Source organism: Passer domesticus, chromosome 10 (genome assembly GCF_036417665.1).
Source record: "Passer domesticus isolate bPasDom1 chromosome 10, bPasDom1.hap1, whole genome shotgun sequence".
NCBI classification, from domain to species: Eukaryota; Metazoa; Chordata; class Aves; order Passeriformes; family Passeridae; genus Passer; species Passer domesticus.
In genome coordinates this window covers 36,327,056-36,343,524 of record NC_087483.1, presented here as the reverse complement: position 1 = coordinate 36,343,524, position 16,469 = coordinate 36,327,056, and the positions used below count along the sequence as shown (strand labels likewise).

The 16,469-nt window shown below is 38.1% G+C and overlaps 1 protein-coding gene across 20 annotated transcripts in view; it reads left to right on the top strand.

Annotated features, from left to right (window-relative positions):
* NCKAP5 (NCK associated protein 5) overlaps positions 1-16,469 on the top strand; it is a 454,622-nt gene that overhangs the window by 371,605 nt on the left and 66,548 nt on the right. For all 20 annotated transcript variants that reach the window (XM_064435175.1, XM_064435174.1, XM_064435171.1 and 17 more), the window contains one exon: positions 504-623. In XM_064435175.1, coding sequence (XP_064291245.1) covers positions 504-623 — 120 coding nt within the window. The remainder of the gene's footprint in view (positions 1-503; positions 624-16,469) is intronic.

The window sequence follows — 16,469 nt, the reverse complement described above, 5'->3', positions numbered from 1 at the left end:
CTGGGCACATCCTGGGGTGTCTGGCAAGACACAGCCCATCCACATCAGGCTCAGCAATGCTGACTTGGTCATTCCAGAAAAATCAAGGAAGGGCTCAGACTTCAGAGGAGTACCTTGAAGGCACAGTGCCACTTTGAACTTCTGCCTGATTTGGTGTAGTTAGCTTTTGCATTTTACTTTGCTCATGCTTATTACAATATCCATCTATTAATTGCTGTTTTATGCTTTTTGTCAGCTGCAAGATGGAGCACATTGCTAGCAAAGTCATTTTTATGCCAGCAGAAAACTCTGAAAGGAGGTGCCAGGTAGCTACTGTTATTCATGACAAGAATTTCTTTAATGTTACAATGGATGATCAAACAAGCAGAGAAAATGAAGTAGCACATTTTTCCAAGTTATACTACTTTAAAAGTTGTGTGTATATTTTTTCTTAATATCATTAGAGTTTTTTACGTGCTTCTGTTACCTGCTTTCTAATCTTACTGTTTTCCCTTGTGCTGCAGGGTCTGAGGGAGGAATGTATAAAGCTGAAAATGAGAGTTTTTGATCTGGAACAACAGAATCGAACTTTAAGTGTGCTTTTCCAGCAGAAAGTCAAACCAGCTTCTGACCTCCTCCTTCAGGTAGGAAATGGCCTTTGTAGGAGGCAAGCTATGAGCTTTATATTTCTTAGAATTATAAAATACTTCTCTTCTTTTCAAGGCTATGTCAGTAAGTGGGAAATGACAGTTGATAGATTTAATATATTAGAAGAATAACTGTTATCTGTACTCTGATCCCATTGAAACTGAAAATGTGTGCCAGTGAGCTCTGATATTGCATGGAAATCTGGAGAGAGGAGCACACCTGCAGAGTAACTTACTTTTTGAGATGATTCTTCGCTATGATAAATGGAATGATATGGGTTCATTATCCCTCTGCAGGGGAGAAGCTCGTATTCCTTAACATCCTGCTTGATGGTGAACAGTGTAATTTCCTGTGAGAAGACAGCCCATTTATTTAACTTTTGCCATATGTGATACTGTCCTGGTTTCAGCTAACTTGCAAGGGTTTAAGTACATCTTCACAGGCTTAGAGTGATTTTTTTTTGCCAATGTTTTATGGGATGATATAGCTGAGAAACCAATTGAGCCATATCTCACTCATTTGCCATTCTGAAATACTAAGAGATGTTCCAGTATCCTTCTTCATTTGGCAATGTCTGTTATTGTGAATGAACCCATCTCTTTGTCATCCTTTTGTAGAAGAATTGCTTTGCAGAAGTTCCAACAAATCTGACCATGAGCTGGGAGAACAGCAAATGAGGACTAATTAGAACTTGCAGGTCATGTCAGCTACATAACTGATATTAAATGTATATCTGAAACCCTCGCTGCTCTGCATCAATAACTCAGAGGAAAATGTGGCCCTTGCACTGTTGCCCAAGAGCTGAGGGCTGCTGACTCTCCTCAGGGAGGGCTGGGTTTTCTGTAGAAGCAGTCTGCTCACAGCTGATGTTAAAGGCAAGGGAATCTGCACACTGAGGGCAAGTATTCTGCTTACTGAGGAACTCTGAAGCACAGGCAAGGTGGTGCCAGGTCACCATCACAGGGATCTGGGTTCTTGAGTTTTCCTCAGGCTCTTGTTCCATCTCTTGAGTTTGTGTTGATTTGAGTGTTGCTAGGTCAGGATCTCTTCTATCCTGGTTTCCTGTCTCTCATCCCCTGCTTCCTTTCCTAGTTCATCATTCAAAGACCCCTGTACAGAGGGGTTATTTTTACCCATTTATCTTTAATTTATCTGATTTATCTTTATCCTTTCACAGTTTTGACACATCCACCACAGCATGGATCTTCATTACTCACTTCTGCTTTTGACAGTCTCATCAACTGCTCATTCTTCCTGGTTTGGGGTAGTTTATTCTTTATTTTTCCTGTTTCCAAAGGGTCTGACTCCAGCTGATGTCAGCTTGGGGTTTGATTGCACAGAAGTCACACGCTGCACATTCATTATTACAGATGCAGTTCCTATTCCCAATTCCTTGTGTGGCAACAATAAAACCAGGGTATTCTGGGAATGCTACAGAAATGTTGGATAGCGTCTGAAAAGTGGGACCAACACTTTGACTTCAGATCCTTGAAACTGGATTGTGCAGCAGCTCTGAAAAAAAGCTGAAAGAGATGAGCCTGCACCAGGTGGAAGAAAGAACCAAATGATCTAACACATTTTCCTTAGGGATTCAGATTATTTTACATCATTGTTCTTGCACAGTTTGGCAGGAACAAATGTACATAGATTTCCTTTTTCCCCCTTTTTGCTTGATTTGTCATTATTGGCTGAGGACAAAAGGGAATTAAGTTCATTCAGAAATTCCAGATCTCCCTGGAGCAAAATTTGCTGCTATGTCTGTTCTCTTGCTATCAAAAGGTTTTAACTCACTAACCAAAAAGGTTTTTTTCGCTTTTAAAGGTGAAAAAAAAACCAGAGAACAAGTTGCAGTGTATGTTCGAAAAGGAAGAACTTCTGCTAAAACTCTTCATATGTCCTTTTTTACCAAAAAAAAAAAAAAAAATCTAAACCAAACAGGAAATATGTGAGTTTCCAGAATTTTAATTATCCTCTAATTATACTCCAGACTCAAATAAATAGTGTGTAGTCTGTGATCTTGCTGCCTGAGATACAACATCTGAAGAAGGATGTTTTCTTAAGACTGAAATTGAGCAAATACTGTTGTGTGCCTGCATAAAATTAAAGAAAAGTTTGCATTATGTCTTCTTGGAAGTGCACACAGCCCAGATTTAGAGCAGGAGGTAAATATTGGTTTAAATGTGTCACCCTACAGAAAAGTTATAAATATGTGCTTAAGGACATTCCTGTTAGATCATGACCCCAGTCAAGGGAATGGGCAAATTCTGCTAACAGGGGGTGGGGGCGTGGGGTGTTTTCACCTTTCCTGCACTCTCTGATGCAATACAGTTCAATTTTATTTAATGCTGATCTCATCCTAGGACTAGCCATGCTCAGTAAAACTACAAATTTTGAAAAATGACGTGGTAGAGGGCATGAGCTAAAAATAAGTGTTGTTAACTACTTTTTCTGCATATCAACCTCTGTTCATTGTATATTAGCATAAAATTATTCTATATTTACAGGAGGAGACTCTTGTATTACACAGTAAGCTTATTTTTCAACTGTAATCATTTTGACTTCTCAAATTTGAACAGAAATATAGATTTCTTTTTTTAAAACAAAATTTAAAGGTAAGTGTAGATTTCACCATTGCCCTAGGTTTTTATGTGTATGGTTGCAAGCAGATAATACAGGATTGATATCTCTTAGATATCAGATCATTCACATTTGTTTTCTAGTGAATGGATTGGTATAACTGTTTTAAATTTGGCCTGTACACCACACCAGTTGCACCATATTGGTTTTGCTCATGCTTCTCACACAGTTCAAAAGAAACACTCATTTTGCTACCAATTTTAAAAAAAATTAAATTCACTTTAGTACAGTTTCCATGACTGCCTCAGGAATCCTGCACTGTAGAAAAGGTGTTAAAAGTGTTACTTTTTCATGCATTTACAAAAAGTCTAAGTGCTTATGAAGCTGAAGTGCCTAATAGTGTTTTTTTAGCCTAAATGTGTTGTGTGTGTTGCCATGAAAGTTCTCTGCTCCCAGGAATTTCGGTGTGCTTACTGCCTGCAGGGAGTGGCACAGACGCTGTGTCACTTCTGTCAGGAAAAGATAAGTAATGGAGGCTCTGATGCAAAATTTTAGGAGGATAAAAAGATAATTCAGGCTTTTTTCTCTTCACCTCTGATACTGTAGACAGTTTTAAGAGCTACTCTCTCTTTCTGGGGGTATTCTTTGTAGCTGAAGTGTGTGATTTACAGAGGCACTACTAGAACAGATAAATAAAGAGAAGGCTGATTACCTTTTTTTTATTATTGTTATTTTATAATACTCTGAAACAGCTTTTTTTAAATGATGAAGCCTTGGAAAAGTGTTTTGTGTCAGCCATCTGAGAAAGAGCAATAGTTATAGTTAAAACCTAGCACAAAAGAGCAGATCCTACAAAGCAGCCTTCATTTTCCTCTGTTAATGTGGTTGCTAAAAAGATATTAAATTCTACCTGTCATAGCAAGAGGGGCTGGGAAAGAAACCCAGGGGCTCCATTTTAGTGACCCACCTTGTACTTCATTTGCAAGTGGGACAAAGAGCTGGGGATAATAGTCAAAGATTTAAAACTGAGTAGAGGAAAACCAATTACAAATGAAGAGAGAAATCCGTGGAAGTGATTTACAGGAGGATGTGGAAAGGAATAAGACAGGGATCAGAGGTTGCCTTCTTATAAATAACCCTTTTTGAAAAATTTTTTGTGTCATATAGCTCTGTTTACATAAATTTGAGATATTTGCTAGATTAATTGTTCCCATGGGAGAAGTCCTGCTTTCACTTTTCACCCAGAAAGTTGTTGTCACAGGGATTTTTATAAACCATGCAGGATTTTTCAGTGAAAAGGGATGAAAAAGTGGCAAGTAGCAAAATTTATTGAGTTGATTTATTTGATTAAATAAGTAATAAAATTTTCATAGTTGGGAAAGTATAAGATAATATTTCTAATCATAAGATTTACAATATCCCTGATCTTAAACTATATTTTCATTGCCGTTTTATTTCCATCATAAAAATTCTACTTTATCAACCCCAGAACCAGGCAGGGAGGTCTACTGAAGCATTTATTTTCTTCTTGTGTTTCTCTGGCTGAATTACTTATATTTATTACTCATGGACCATCCACACTGTTTAATTTCACACCTAAAATTTTGCCTAAAATTGTACAGCACAGAGTGTTGAATTTTCAGGTGGTCAAGGTAAATAATAATTACTTTGTGATGACTGCATTGGTATGAGCCCTTTTAATAACCTGACAGCTCTGCCCTGATGTACAAGACAGAGTGTGGCTGCACAGGCTGTGATGGAACCTTGCACAGCTTAGCAGGAAGGGGTAAATTGCACCAAAGACATTATTATATATGGGAAGAAGAAGAGGGCACTTAATTGCCCTAAGAGCTGCCAAAAGGAGATGGAATGTCTGGGCTCAGAGCCTGACCTCTGGTGCAGACATCCTTAGGCATGATGAAGTCTGAATGCAGGAGGTTAGAAGTGGAGTTGCACTGCTTTGCAGCAATGAGATCTGTGTAATATTTAAGTGTTTCAGAGAGTGGGTGTCTGAGGGTTTGAAATGAGACCTAAAGGTGGTCACACACTGTTAGGGAACAGTTTGTCAGCATTCCAAGGTACATTCAGTAAGTGGATTGTTATATGCTGGGGAGCAGTAGAATTTCCTTCTCACAGAAGTCAGGTGCCTGCAGGCTCTCAAGGGAGGAGGCAGACTTGATACCAAATCAGCAAATTGTTTTTCAAGTTGTGAAAGTCCTACAGCTGACCTGCTTATTTGCTTAATTTACATTTTTTCTTCTGTATCCATCAGATTGTCAGGGCACTCCTTTCTGCAAATCTTCAGAAAAGTTCCAGCTCCAGAACAAACTCTGTCCTTTTCTCCTCTGTAAACATATCAACATAAATAAGGCGTGGCAGCATCTGTAGTGAATATTTCCTTACTCAGAAATCAAGACTGGTGGCTTGAAGGAGAAATTAATTCCAGATCTTCTAATTTCTTCAGCAGTAATTAAATACTGCTTGCAAGTTAAGACAATCTCCAGGGCTGTATCAACAGAGAAGAAGGTGATCACATAAATGTAAAGCATGTTTGAGATATATTAAGTTTAAACTAGTACATTAACCTTTATCCAAGAATTACATTGCTACCAGAACCTCTTTTAAGTGTAAGATTGGATTTTATGCTTTTTATTGTTCTCAAAAGATTTCAGGCTGTTGCCCTGCTGGATTAATTCCTCCAGGTCAAGGCTACCAAAGTGCACAGTTACTGTACTGAAGATCCTACGCCAGGATCTCCATGAGCCTCAACCTTGCAGCCATGAGAAATTGTAAGAATGCTTCTGTATATCAGGAATCAAGACAGTGATCTAGTATGGAATGCTCAAGTTTCTTTGAGACTTTTGAGAACAAATTAAAGGACATTCTTCATGTGAGGATGGTGATGTCATTATTTCCAATCTTGCATTATCTCAGTAAACTGTTAGCTACTTACTATTTGTTCCATGTCCTCACTCACCAATAATATCTGAGAAGATAGAAATATAAAACTTTGAAAGTCTGTATTTCATCTCGGCTTAAATCATCAACATGTAATGGTACATTATAAACCATATTTATTACTTGCCCTGTTTGTAGCTCCAAATATATGCTGGAGAAATATTTCAGAGATAAAATATTTAGGAGAGCCAATTGGTTAGATAAATGGATGACCAAAAAGTCACTGATGAGGGAAAGAAAGGAAACATCCCCCTTATGGAAAAACTCGACCTAATCTCCCTAAACCATATGATTTCTAGTTTTGAATGCACAACAGCAGCACAATACCTGAAAGAATTTGGTGCTGTATCTGACATGCAGCCAGCCCTGGAAGGAGCTCCCAGATAGGCAGGCTGATAAAGGAACACAAAAATGTTTGATAGAGATGTGAAATGAGAGTAGAGGCAGGGCAAGATCCCTCACAACAGATCAGACTAAAGCAAAGCACAGTGAGAGGGGTCAGTGGAGAACAATATTTTAGTATGAGGAACTCAGATCAGCCGACCTGATCGGCCTGCTCCATCAGTAATTTGTGTTTTCATGATTTACCTTCTTGTCCGACTGTTGTCCCTTACTTCAGCAATTCAATTCTCACCAATTTGCTCTCAAACAAAATCAAAACATTAACTTAATCTCCCAGGGCATGTAGTTCTGATGAGAATAATAATGCATTTAAGAGAAAATTACCCCCAGCTGCTCAGCATTCCTCTGTCCAAGTATTTTAACCAGCCTGGAGAGGTTCCACAGAAAACCAATGGAAGGTTTTCCACATCAACACAAACATGACATTCTGTGATAGAATTTTAAATAGATAAATTTCAGCTACTGAGTCTAAAAATGAGCCATTTCCAATATCCTGATGAAAATAAATTGCTACAGCTATTGCAAAACCAGCAAATCAAATGGGCAAATAATCTTCAGGAAAGCCACAAGTGATCTTCAGTGAAGTATTTATGAATGATTTTGACTGAGGAGAGCAATATTTTTTAAGTTTTGAAGACACATAATGGCATTACTCAAGAGCAAAGAGAGTATTTCAGAGTAAGCATGTGTCAGGAGAATGGTTGGGCTGTACTGATGTGACAGGCCTGGACAACAAAAGTGAGATTTTACTGCCAATTTTTAGACAAAGAAAAATAAGCAACTGACACTGAGTGAACCAACAATTTTTCTTTATTCTATGCATAGATTTTTATTATCAGTGATGAGCTACATGATGGCAGGAATCCAATTTGGCATTTGAAACCCTAAGCAAGTTTGTGGACAGAGTAATTAAGTACAAGAATATTGTTCATGTTTTTTCCTTTATTGTGTATATTCCATATGGGAATAAATTTTAAAAAGGAAGGAATTCCCTGTGCTTCACTCTTAAATAAATATTTAAAAGACATGCTTTTTTATCCCATGCAGTTATATTTAACCTACAGTAATGCTTAAATTGTGGCTGATCCTTCAGCCTGCTCTGTTTGTTAAATATATTAGCAAGATTTATTAGCAACTTTCCATGTGAATCCCTGCATAAATGGTCAAGTGTAAGTACAGGGGCTGCTTAGAGACTGGTTGTGAACTTAGTGAAAACTCTGAGTTACTCATGTGTTTCTATTTTATATGACCAGCACATCCATGTGTTGTCAGACATATTTCTGGTTTTGCACTTTGCAATTTATTTATTTGAATAGTCACTCATTCAGATTTCCTTTCTAAATGGAAAAAAAAAAATTATCATGGACATTCTGACAGCAAAAATTAGCATGGATTTGTTCTTATGTTATCACAGTATGTGATGCGTTACATATAAAAGTGCAAGTTCATATGATCAGGTCAGCTTTTAAAGCCTCCCCCCTTTTGGATTCCACACTGGAATAAAATAGTAGCCTCTGCAAGCCCTGCTGAAATGCAGTGTGCTCAAACAACAGGTGTGCAGGGTAATTGTTTTCTCATCATGGTGCATATTTCACACTCTGTAGCTCTCAAATGGAATACCAAAAGAATGTATAAAATTAATTCAAAGATTTAAAGGGCTCTGTCTTGTGGTAAAGTGGGAATCTGTTGAAATTCTAAAGCACTACAGAATTATAACCTTTATTATTACAGATCTATGATTTTCTTTTTATTGTGCTAATAGAGCTAAGTATTGTAGTTCATTTTTATTTTCTTAAAACTCTAAGATTTAAATAAATGATAACTGTGCAAAAGCATATATAAAACAAATAATAGATAAAGGATTAATTTCATCTGTTATTACACTCAATACATATAAATCCTCGTTTAAATTTTACTTTATTACTGTGTTTTTGTTACTGTTATTTAAGTGCAGTGGCACTTTGAAGATGTGAAGCAATACAGAATCATGGCTCTTTTTACTGAGAAGTAGGTGTGCCAGTAAGTGCTCTGCTTCATAACATTTAAACTGTTCAGATTATATCAGGCCAGTGTGAATTGCTAGTAATGTAAAATTACACGTTCCATCAAATGAAACAAACTAACATTATGCTAAGTGGGTTGAAGCACATACGGTTACTCAATAGGTATTTTCTGTTGCCATCTGTTATGGAAAAAAATAATTTTCCTCTGATATACTTTATATGTTTTGTATATTCTTACAGATACTGCACATAGAATAAAGAGTTGATAATTAGAATAAAATGTTGCTCATAATGAATCATAAAACATCTAAGGAACCAACCCCATCTTTTAGTATTGAATTTTACTAATGCTCTCCTTTGTTTCCCAAATGACCTATCTTCTTTAATGATAGTTTGGATACTGGTAAGATTCAAATTCTCATCCAAAGGCCGTGGCACTATTGACTAAATCTCTGTTGATTCGCTGAGAATGTGAAATACTGTATTGCAAGATAAAATCAGCACGAGGTGCTCAGTGAAACTGAAGAGTCCATTAGTGCCTTAACTCTTAAATTACCATCTGTAATCTCTCTTGATAAGGACGAGCTGAAAGGAAAAGTTACCTTTGTCATTAAATCTTTAACAATGTGATATTGACAGCCTGGAGTTTTTCTGTATTTTTAGCATCTTTAGACTTCATCCTGCTCCTTCCTTTCTCTAGATGTGGGCAGGCTGTGTTCCATTAGTCACTGAGCAATGTCTGGGTGCAGGAAGGGGCAGTGATTTGTCTGTGTCCTGTGTGCATCACAAGGGCATCTTCCACATTATGAATTAAACTCCATCTTACTGCATTAGAAGTATGGAAAACAGACTGCCAAAGCAATGGCATCATGAATTAATAGCAGTGCTTTAAAAATCTCAGATATACTCCCACTCTTCAGCTCATCTTTCTGGTATACAATTTCAGAAATGAGCTATTTAATTTTGTAGTGTTTTGATCCTAAATTTTTTATATTCAGTTATATTTTAAAAGCAGAAACACTCAATCTATTTTTTTTTAGTTTCTATTATTTACTATTAACTGTTTTTCTCTAAATAAGCCTTGTGTACTTTTCCTGTACAGTAGATGCAGGCACAGTCACAGATCTAGGCACAATTATTATGAATTATAGATACTGCAAGTGTGAGCATGAATCAGAGATTAGCTTTGTGTTTCAGAGGCTCACTTAGATTTATTCGTCTAAATGATCCCTAGGAGATCTTGACAATAATTAGAAATATGGGTGTACTCTGCCCTGTCACCAGTCTTCACCTGCTACTTGTTCCTGGGGGAATAACAAATGGATTTAACCTTTCATTTAGGTCTTCAGGTCCTTCATTCACATGGGACCAGACTTTCAAGTGCTCAGGCATTGTGCTGAGCTCTTTTTAAAATCTAGCTACTGCCAAAATGGGAGCTGATCCCTTTAGAAATTCCTGTATAATGCCTCCTTAAGCCCTGCTTTTATCCACAGTGAGAAAACGATCAATTCACAAGGGCACAGGTTCCTAGTCAGGAGCTGGCTGGCCCAGCTTCTCCTGAGCAGAGACAGCTGCTGAGAGGGATTGCAGCCCTCAGCCACCTGAGCCAGGGGCCAAACTCCCAACCTGGGCCAGGCTGCCTCTGGCTGCAGGGTGGGAGAGGAGATTTTTCCATGGCAGACCTAGCCCCAGCCCTCCCAAGGGCAGTTCAGGTGCTGGGTAATGCTTGGAGGGTATGGTGCCTTTCCTGCCAGGAGCTGTGACTGGCATTTTCCATCTCCTGGTGTTCCTGCTGGCTGGGGCAACGGGAGGGAGGTGCAGATGAGCATGGGCAGTGCAGGGCTGTGTCCTCAGGCCATCCATGGCCCCTCCTTGCTGGTACCAGCACCAGCTCTCCCTCCTCACCTGGGCTTCAGCCTCACTTGGCCAGCCTGATGCCGAGATCATTCCAAGGTTTCTCATCCCTCCAGAGTAGGTTGGTGGGATTCCAGAAGGCTACAGCCAAGGTTTGTTGAGAGCATCAGGTCTCCAGAGTTGTGCTGTGTCCTACACAAGCCCTGAGATTTTGGTGTGCATCAGGATAAACCTAGAAGAACTTGAAGTGCCACCTGGAGGCCTTGTGGTCAGATTTGGCACTTTCAAGAATGAAATATCACTGGAAATGCACACTTGTGGCCATCTAGATGCTTTATTTCTGAAAAGCAGTAGAAGTTTGGGAGGCCTATGGGGTAATTCCTGGTAGAAATTATTTTCACTTCAGTAGAAGTGAAGCCAATAATTCCTACCAGCTGGGAATCTACCCACTTATTCTTTCTAAATCATACTTTTAAGTAAGTGCTTTGAGGAAAAGGAATAGAATCAAGTACCTTGTATCCAGATATTCAAGAAAAACGTCTCTTCTTATTAGAAATTATTCTGTCAGAGACAAAAACAATGCATTAGAGTTGGAGAGAAAATATGTATGTAAAAGGCTTAAACTAACAATAAAAGTAGTTCTTGCAACTCTCCTCCTACTTTTAAATTCCTTTCAATCCACATGACATTTCAACAGTATTACACAAAAAAAAAGAAAAAAGAAGGAAAGAAAAAGAAAATAAAAAAGTAGGGTGGAGGAATGGAGTAACTTTTTAATGCATAATACTGAGGCAAGGAAAATATGGCTTGTTCAACATTAACCTTGACAAATTCGTGCTCTTGTCATTTAAATGAATGAACCTTTCCAATGCCTAGATTGCTGGACCTTGGGAAACAGCAGTGAGGAAGGATTGTAAAAACAGGGCTCATCTCTTTTAAGTTTTGGGGTGGTTTTTTTTGAGTAAATGAATGATTTCAGTGAAATCCAAATACGGATGAATCTGCTCACTTGAATCCCCCGTTCACAGCCAATGAACTTCCCTGTGAAACAGAGCTTGCCCTCCTGGGTTGCCATGTATTGATCTAAAACATCTTCCCTGAGTCTTCTCTCTTCTTTTCCTCCTACAGGCAAAAGGTTAGTGTTAGATAATAGTATTAATTTTCCAGACATCTGCACATGTTTTAATAGCCTTTAGAAGGTTTGAAATGGTTTCTGTTTGACCACCACAGGGCTAAAATGCCATTAAGACTTAGATTGTAGCAATACATAACAATCATAGCCCTGTAGTTCAACCTGGCAATAAAAAAGCTAATTTATTTTATCGGAGATTTAAATTAATGTGATGAACTCCTCTCTCAACAGGAGCTGTAACACCACTCTCACTAAAAGTACCATGTCCCTGCATATTTTCAAAACTAGATAAAATACTTGTGACAAACCTTGTGTATGTATTGTGTGTGCTATTTTGGAGTGCTTGCACGTGTGTTTGTGTGTCCATATCAAACTCCTACTGCTCCTGAGACCAGTTTTATTTTTCTGTCATATCTTCATTCTGAGCCTCTTTTCTTCTGTCATCTGGCTCGTAGGCTCAGCAAGAAGAAAGTGATTAATAAGGCAGTCTCCAGTGTTAGCATTGGGGTTTGTTTAACACCTGGAGAACTGGAGTTTTCTTGTGGACAAAAATTCTTGCTGCTTAGGTAAATTCAGTTTAAAATAGTGTTTAAAACAGACCTATGCATTTAACTAGGACATTTTTGAAAATCTGTGGAAGAAAAAGACTTCAGACAGTTATCATTTCCAGCTTTATGCCAGAGGAAAGCTTCAGCTTATCCCATTATAAAGTGATAAAGCAGCATCTGATGGCAGCAGCTTCTGTGATAAAATGATCATGGCAGCACTGAGAACGAATCTAATAAGGGAATTGATCTGTAGATTCCAATTCTGGTAGAGCCAACATTGATCAACATAAATGTCAATAAGAAGATCTCACTGAGGTCTGCCTAATTCCTTTAGATTATTTTGGGGCATAATCAGAAACTGAATGTGAAAATGGATTTTAAACTGTAGGAATCACAAAGGCAACGACCAATGTTATGTTGTGCTACCAGGAATATCACTGACTGTCATTTTATGAAATATTGAAATTAGTGAGTATCTTTTATTCATATGAGAATTGATAATACAGCTGTTGCAGAAATAAGAACTTTCTCCTGTGTTTTTATATTAAAGTATTTCTTAAATACAGTGAAATAATAAAAACCAGCCCACCTTTTTACTGCTGAAGCATAGATAGCATGTGTAAGACATGCCAGAAAAGATTAATGGTATAGTTCTTCACTGTTGCAGGAATTCAGTATGAAGTTGTTTCCAAGTATAAAGTATAAATTCAGTATAAAGTTGTTCTTTCTGGCAACGCTGAAGTGTTAAAAACAAAATGGTTTTGTTTGTGGACAGTGTAACAACAGCAGGTGTCAGGATGTGCAGAATGTGCCCTTCACTCTTTGGTGTTGCCGTAATTCACAGCACCTAAGTGGTGCTGGCCCTCATTTGGCACAGTGGAATTGGCATACTGGGTAGCGTTAGATCAATGGGAAGAAATTTAGAAAAATAAGAGATAAAATACAAATATGTACTTAATAAAAGCCTCGTCTCCTGCACATCACTATCCTCACAGCACGGCTGTTTCCCCATACTCCAAGGAGTCTTCCATTTGCAAGCTCGTTGAAAACATTTTTTCATTAATTATTCACGTTCTGAGTAGCTGATTACTGGGTCATTGATGTAAACTGTTGACTTTACAGTAATTACAAACCACAGGGAACTTTATACATGCATTTTCCTAAGAAATTAAATTAGCTCATTTTCATATTACTGCAATATTTACAGACTCCTACCATAGTGCTATTAAAATGAGAACTAACACTCTGGAATCTCAGAGCTTGAAAACACTGATACACATATAAAATGCAAACTGGGATCAGAGGGGGTTACTTTCAATGTAACTTTTATTTAAAGCAGTTTATAAAAATTAATAAAAGTAAGGATTTGGAACAGGAGTAATTTTAGCCTTACATTAATGTTGTCAACTCTCTGAAGAATACAGGGAGATTATTCTATTGGTGTTTGTACATCAAATGCCTGCTTAATGCCTCCCAATTCATACCCTAGAATATAAGTTTCCAGCCTTTGGAGTTAACTTTGGGTCTGATTCACGGAGTTTTGTCATCTCTGGATCTCTCAATAGTAATAGAGAGTTGCAAGTTGGAAACTCTGCAGATGACTCAAATCAAACTGTGTTTTACTTTCTGCTCTGGAATTGCCTTGTTAGCAGGATTTTCTGATGTTGTTTTAACACTCTAATCTTCCATACAAATGTTTCTAGTATTATATCCTTGTATTTTGTCTTGGATGTTGCCTTACTCTCAATAAAGTCACCCAGAGGATTTGCCAGCAAACTGACAAACCCCTGTTAATTCTGGAGTTGGATTTAAAGTCTAGCATCTTCTGTAAAGGCTTCTTAGAAAAGTGTGCCTAGTAGAAGGGAAAAACAACAAAAAACAGATGGAAAATACCAAATTAGAACTTCCATGGAAGTATTTTTATTAGATTAATGGAAAATTTAGATTCACACACTTGAAATTTAAGGGCTAGCTGAAAACTTCCTTTTTTTTAAATTTTGTACTAAGAACTCATTTAGCTTACTGAAATGCATTTTAAAGTTAATCCTTTAATATTCACTTATGTACAACACATCCTCCTATCACCACTGAGCAGTACTGCATGTTTGTGATTGTTCCCTGTATTTGAAAGAACTGAGGGTGGGATCAATAAAAGTCTCCAACTGTTTGCTCAGACCACTGTAAGAGTTATCCTGGGGCTCACCTGCTGTGTGCTAACCCTTTCCTCCCACCAAAAATACCCTGTAGCAACACTGTATAATGACCCTGTAGCAAAAGAGAAATAGAAAAACTAGCTGAATGTGGTGCATTGGCTTTGCAATCAGAAGTGGGATGTTCCTGCTTGTGCAGGGCTTTATTTATAGCTTTTAGAGATCTAAGTGATGCACATCTAATTACTTTGCATTTTAAACAGTCAAAGGGTGTTAGTTTTTCACTCCAGTTTTAGCCCCCATCCTGTAAATGGTTAAACATGGCCCAACATTAAGAGAAACAATAATTTTCATAGAATTGTGGACTGGTTTGTGTTGGAAGTGACCTCAAAGCTCATCTGTTTCCAACCTCCCTGCCATGGACAAGGATACCATTCACTAGACGTGGTTTTCCTTTACTAAACAATGTTAGCCATGAAGTTCTGCTTATAGGAGGTGAATAGGAGGAAATAATTCTGAATTTTCTATTAACAGAGCTGAAAATAATTATTATACTTTTGGTTTTGTGATATCAATTATATGCAATAACACATCAGGCATTTCTGTGTGTACACAGTGCTCAGTTGCACAGTTCACCTGTGTTGGTGATTATTAGAATGAAAGCATCTTCTTGTACCTTTCACTTTTGCTTCATATTTGGCTGGTTTTTATTGATAACCATGTGTTCTACTCTCTTAGAAGGCAGAATTTCCATATGTCAAAAGAATATATATTCCAAAGTCTTATTTCTCTAAAGGAAAAGTTGATTTCTACTTTTGGAGATTTTATCATTTTTTTGCTTAACTATACTTAATTTTCTCCTTAATTCCAGAATATTTAGTGGATGAGAAGTTCACACTTTGTTTTTTGAACAGTGCATATTCTACTCTAGGTAACTTTTGGTGGGATAGGTGAAGGATGTTCTCATCTCCAGCTGAACCTCCCCTCTGAAATGTATCTAAGGACTACAAAAATCAATATTTTGTTTAATGAAAGCTTATGCTTCTACACGAAGCAATAATATATCAATATTTTGCCTAATAATATTTTTCCTTTCTGTGGGCTACTGCCTTTATGGTGCAGTGGCAACGAGAAGGTTTTCCCTGCCAGCCCAATTTCAGTGGCTGGGCTACCGAGGGAAACAGGCCAGAATGTGCCTGTTCAGGTTTGTGCTGCCCTGAAAAACAGCAAAGACAGGAGAGGGCCACACACACCAAACAAACCTTTACAGCTCTGGCACGGAGCAGCAGGATAAAAATGTCTCCTTGGTATCTAGAGAGAGAATTTTGTGAATGATAGACTTTGGCTCATGTGAGAAAAGCAAAGCCAATTGATTTAATAGCAATTAACTCATCCAATATTGGAGAGCTGTGTACTCTTTGGCATAATTCATTGAAAATTGTTCTGGCAATGCTGCAGACCATTAGGTGTTTAAAAAGGAGATGGGAACTGATAGATATTCTGCAGAGATAGAGTCAAGAGGCACAATGGTTCGGGGAGTCTCTGTGATATTGCCTTCTGCCAGCAGGTAGTAGTTTTCTTTTATCTTCCTAGAAAGTCTTAATAAGAATGCTGCTGGTGGAGGGGAACTGGCCTGCTGGCTGATGGATTGGTTATCTGCCTGCCAGATAATTGTGTTTCCTATTGCACTTGATATAATAGGTTTCCACCTAAATTATCAATTACTTTGTTTTTATTTTTCATGTGGATTACAGGAGTTAATCTTGGCGCTGAACCACAAAGGGCACTGCCTTTTCTGCATCAGTCTCTCAGGTGAAGGAGGAGCTTTGCTGCTGTTGGCCACAGTCACCTGCAGAGAAATCCCTCTGTTCTGCCCTGGCCTCTCAGCACCCCTTTCTGGAGAGACATGGGTCCAGTCAAGCTAAGATGTAACCAACTTTTCAGTCCACACCTGCCCTGTAGTACTCAGTACAGGGCAATTTCCAAGGAAGTTGGCCCAGTCCATGCTGTATTCAGTTCCATGTGGATTTTCAGGTCTGCAGCCCAGTGATCCTGATGCTTTCCTGTTTCCAGAGGGGTCCAGGCAGTGTCCAGCACCTCTAAGTATTGCTCATTTTCCCCTTATCATTATATAGGGCACCAACAAATGGGGCAGATAGCTTGGATTTATAGGTGTAACTCTGGGTTTCATAGTTAAGTATTCATTTAAACTGATGTG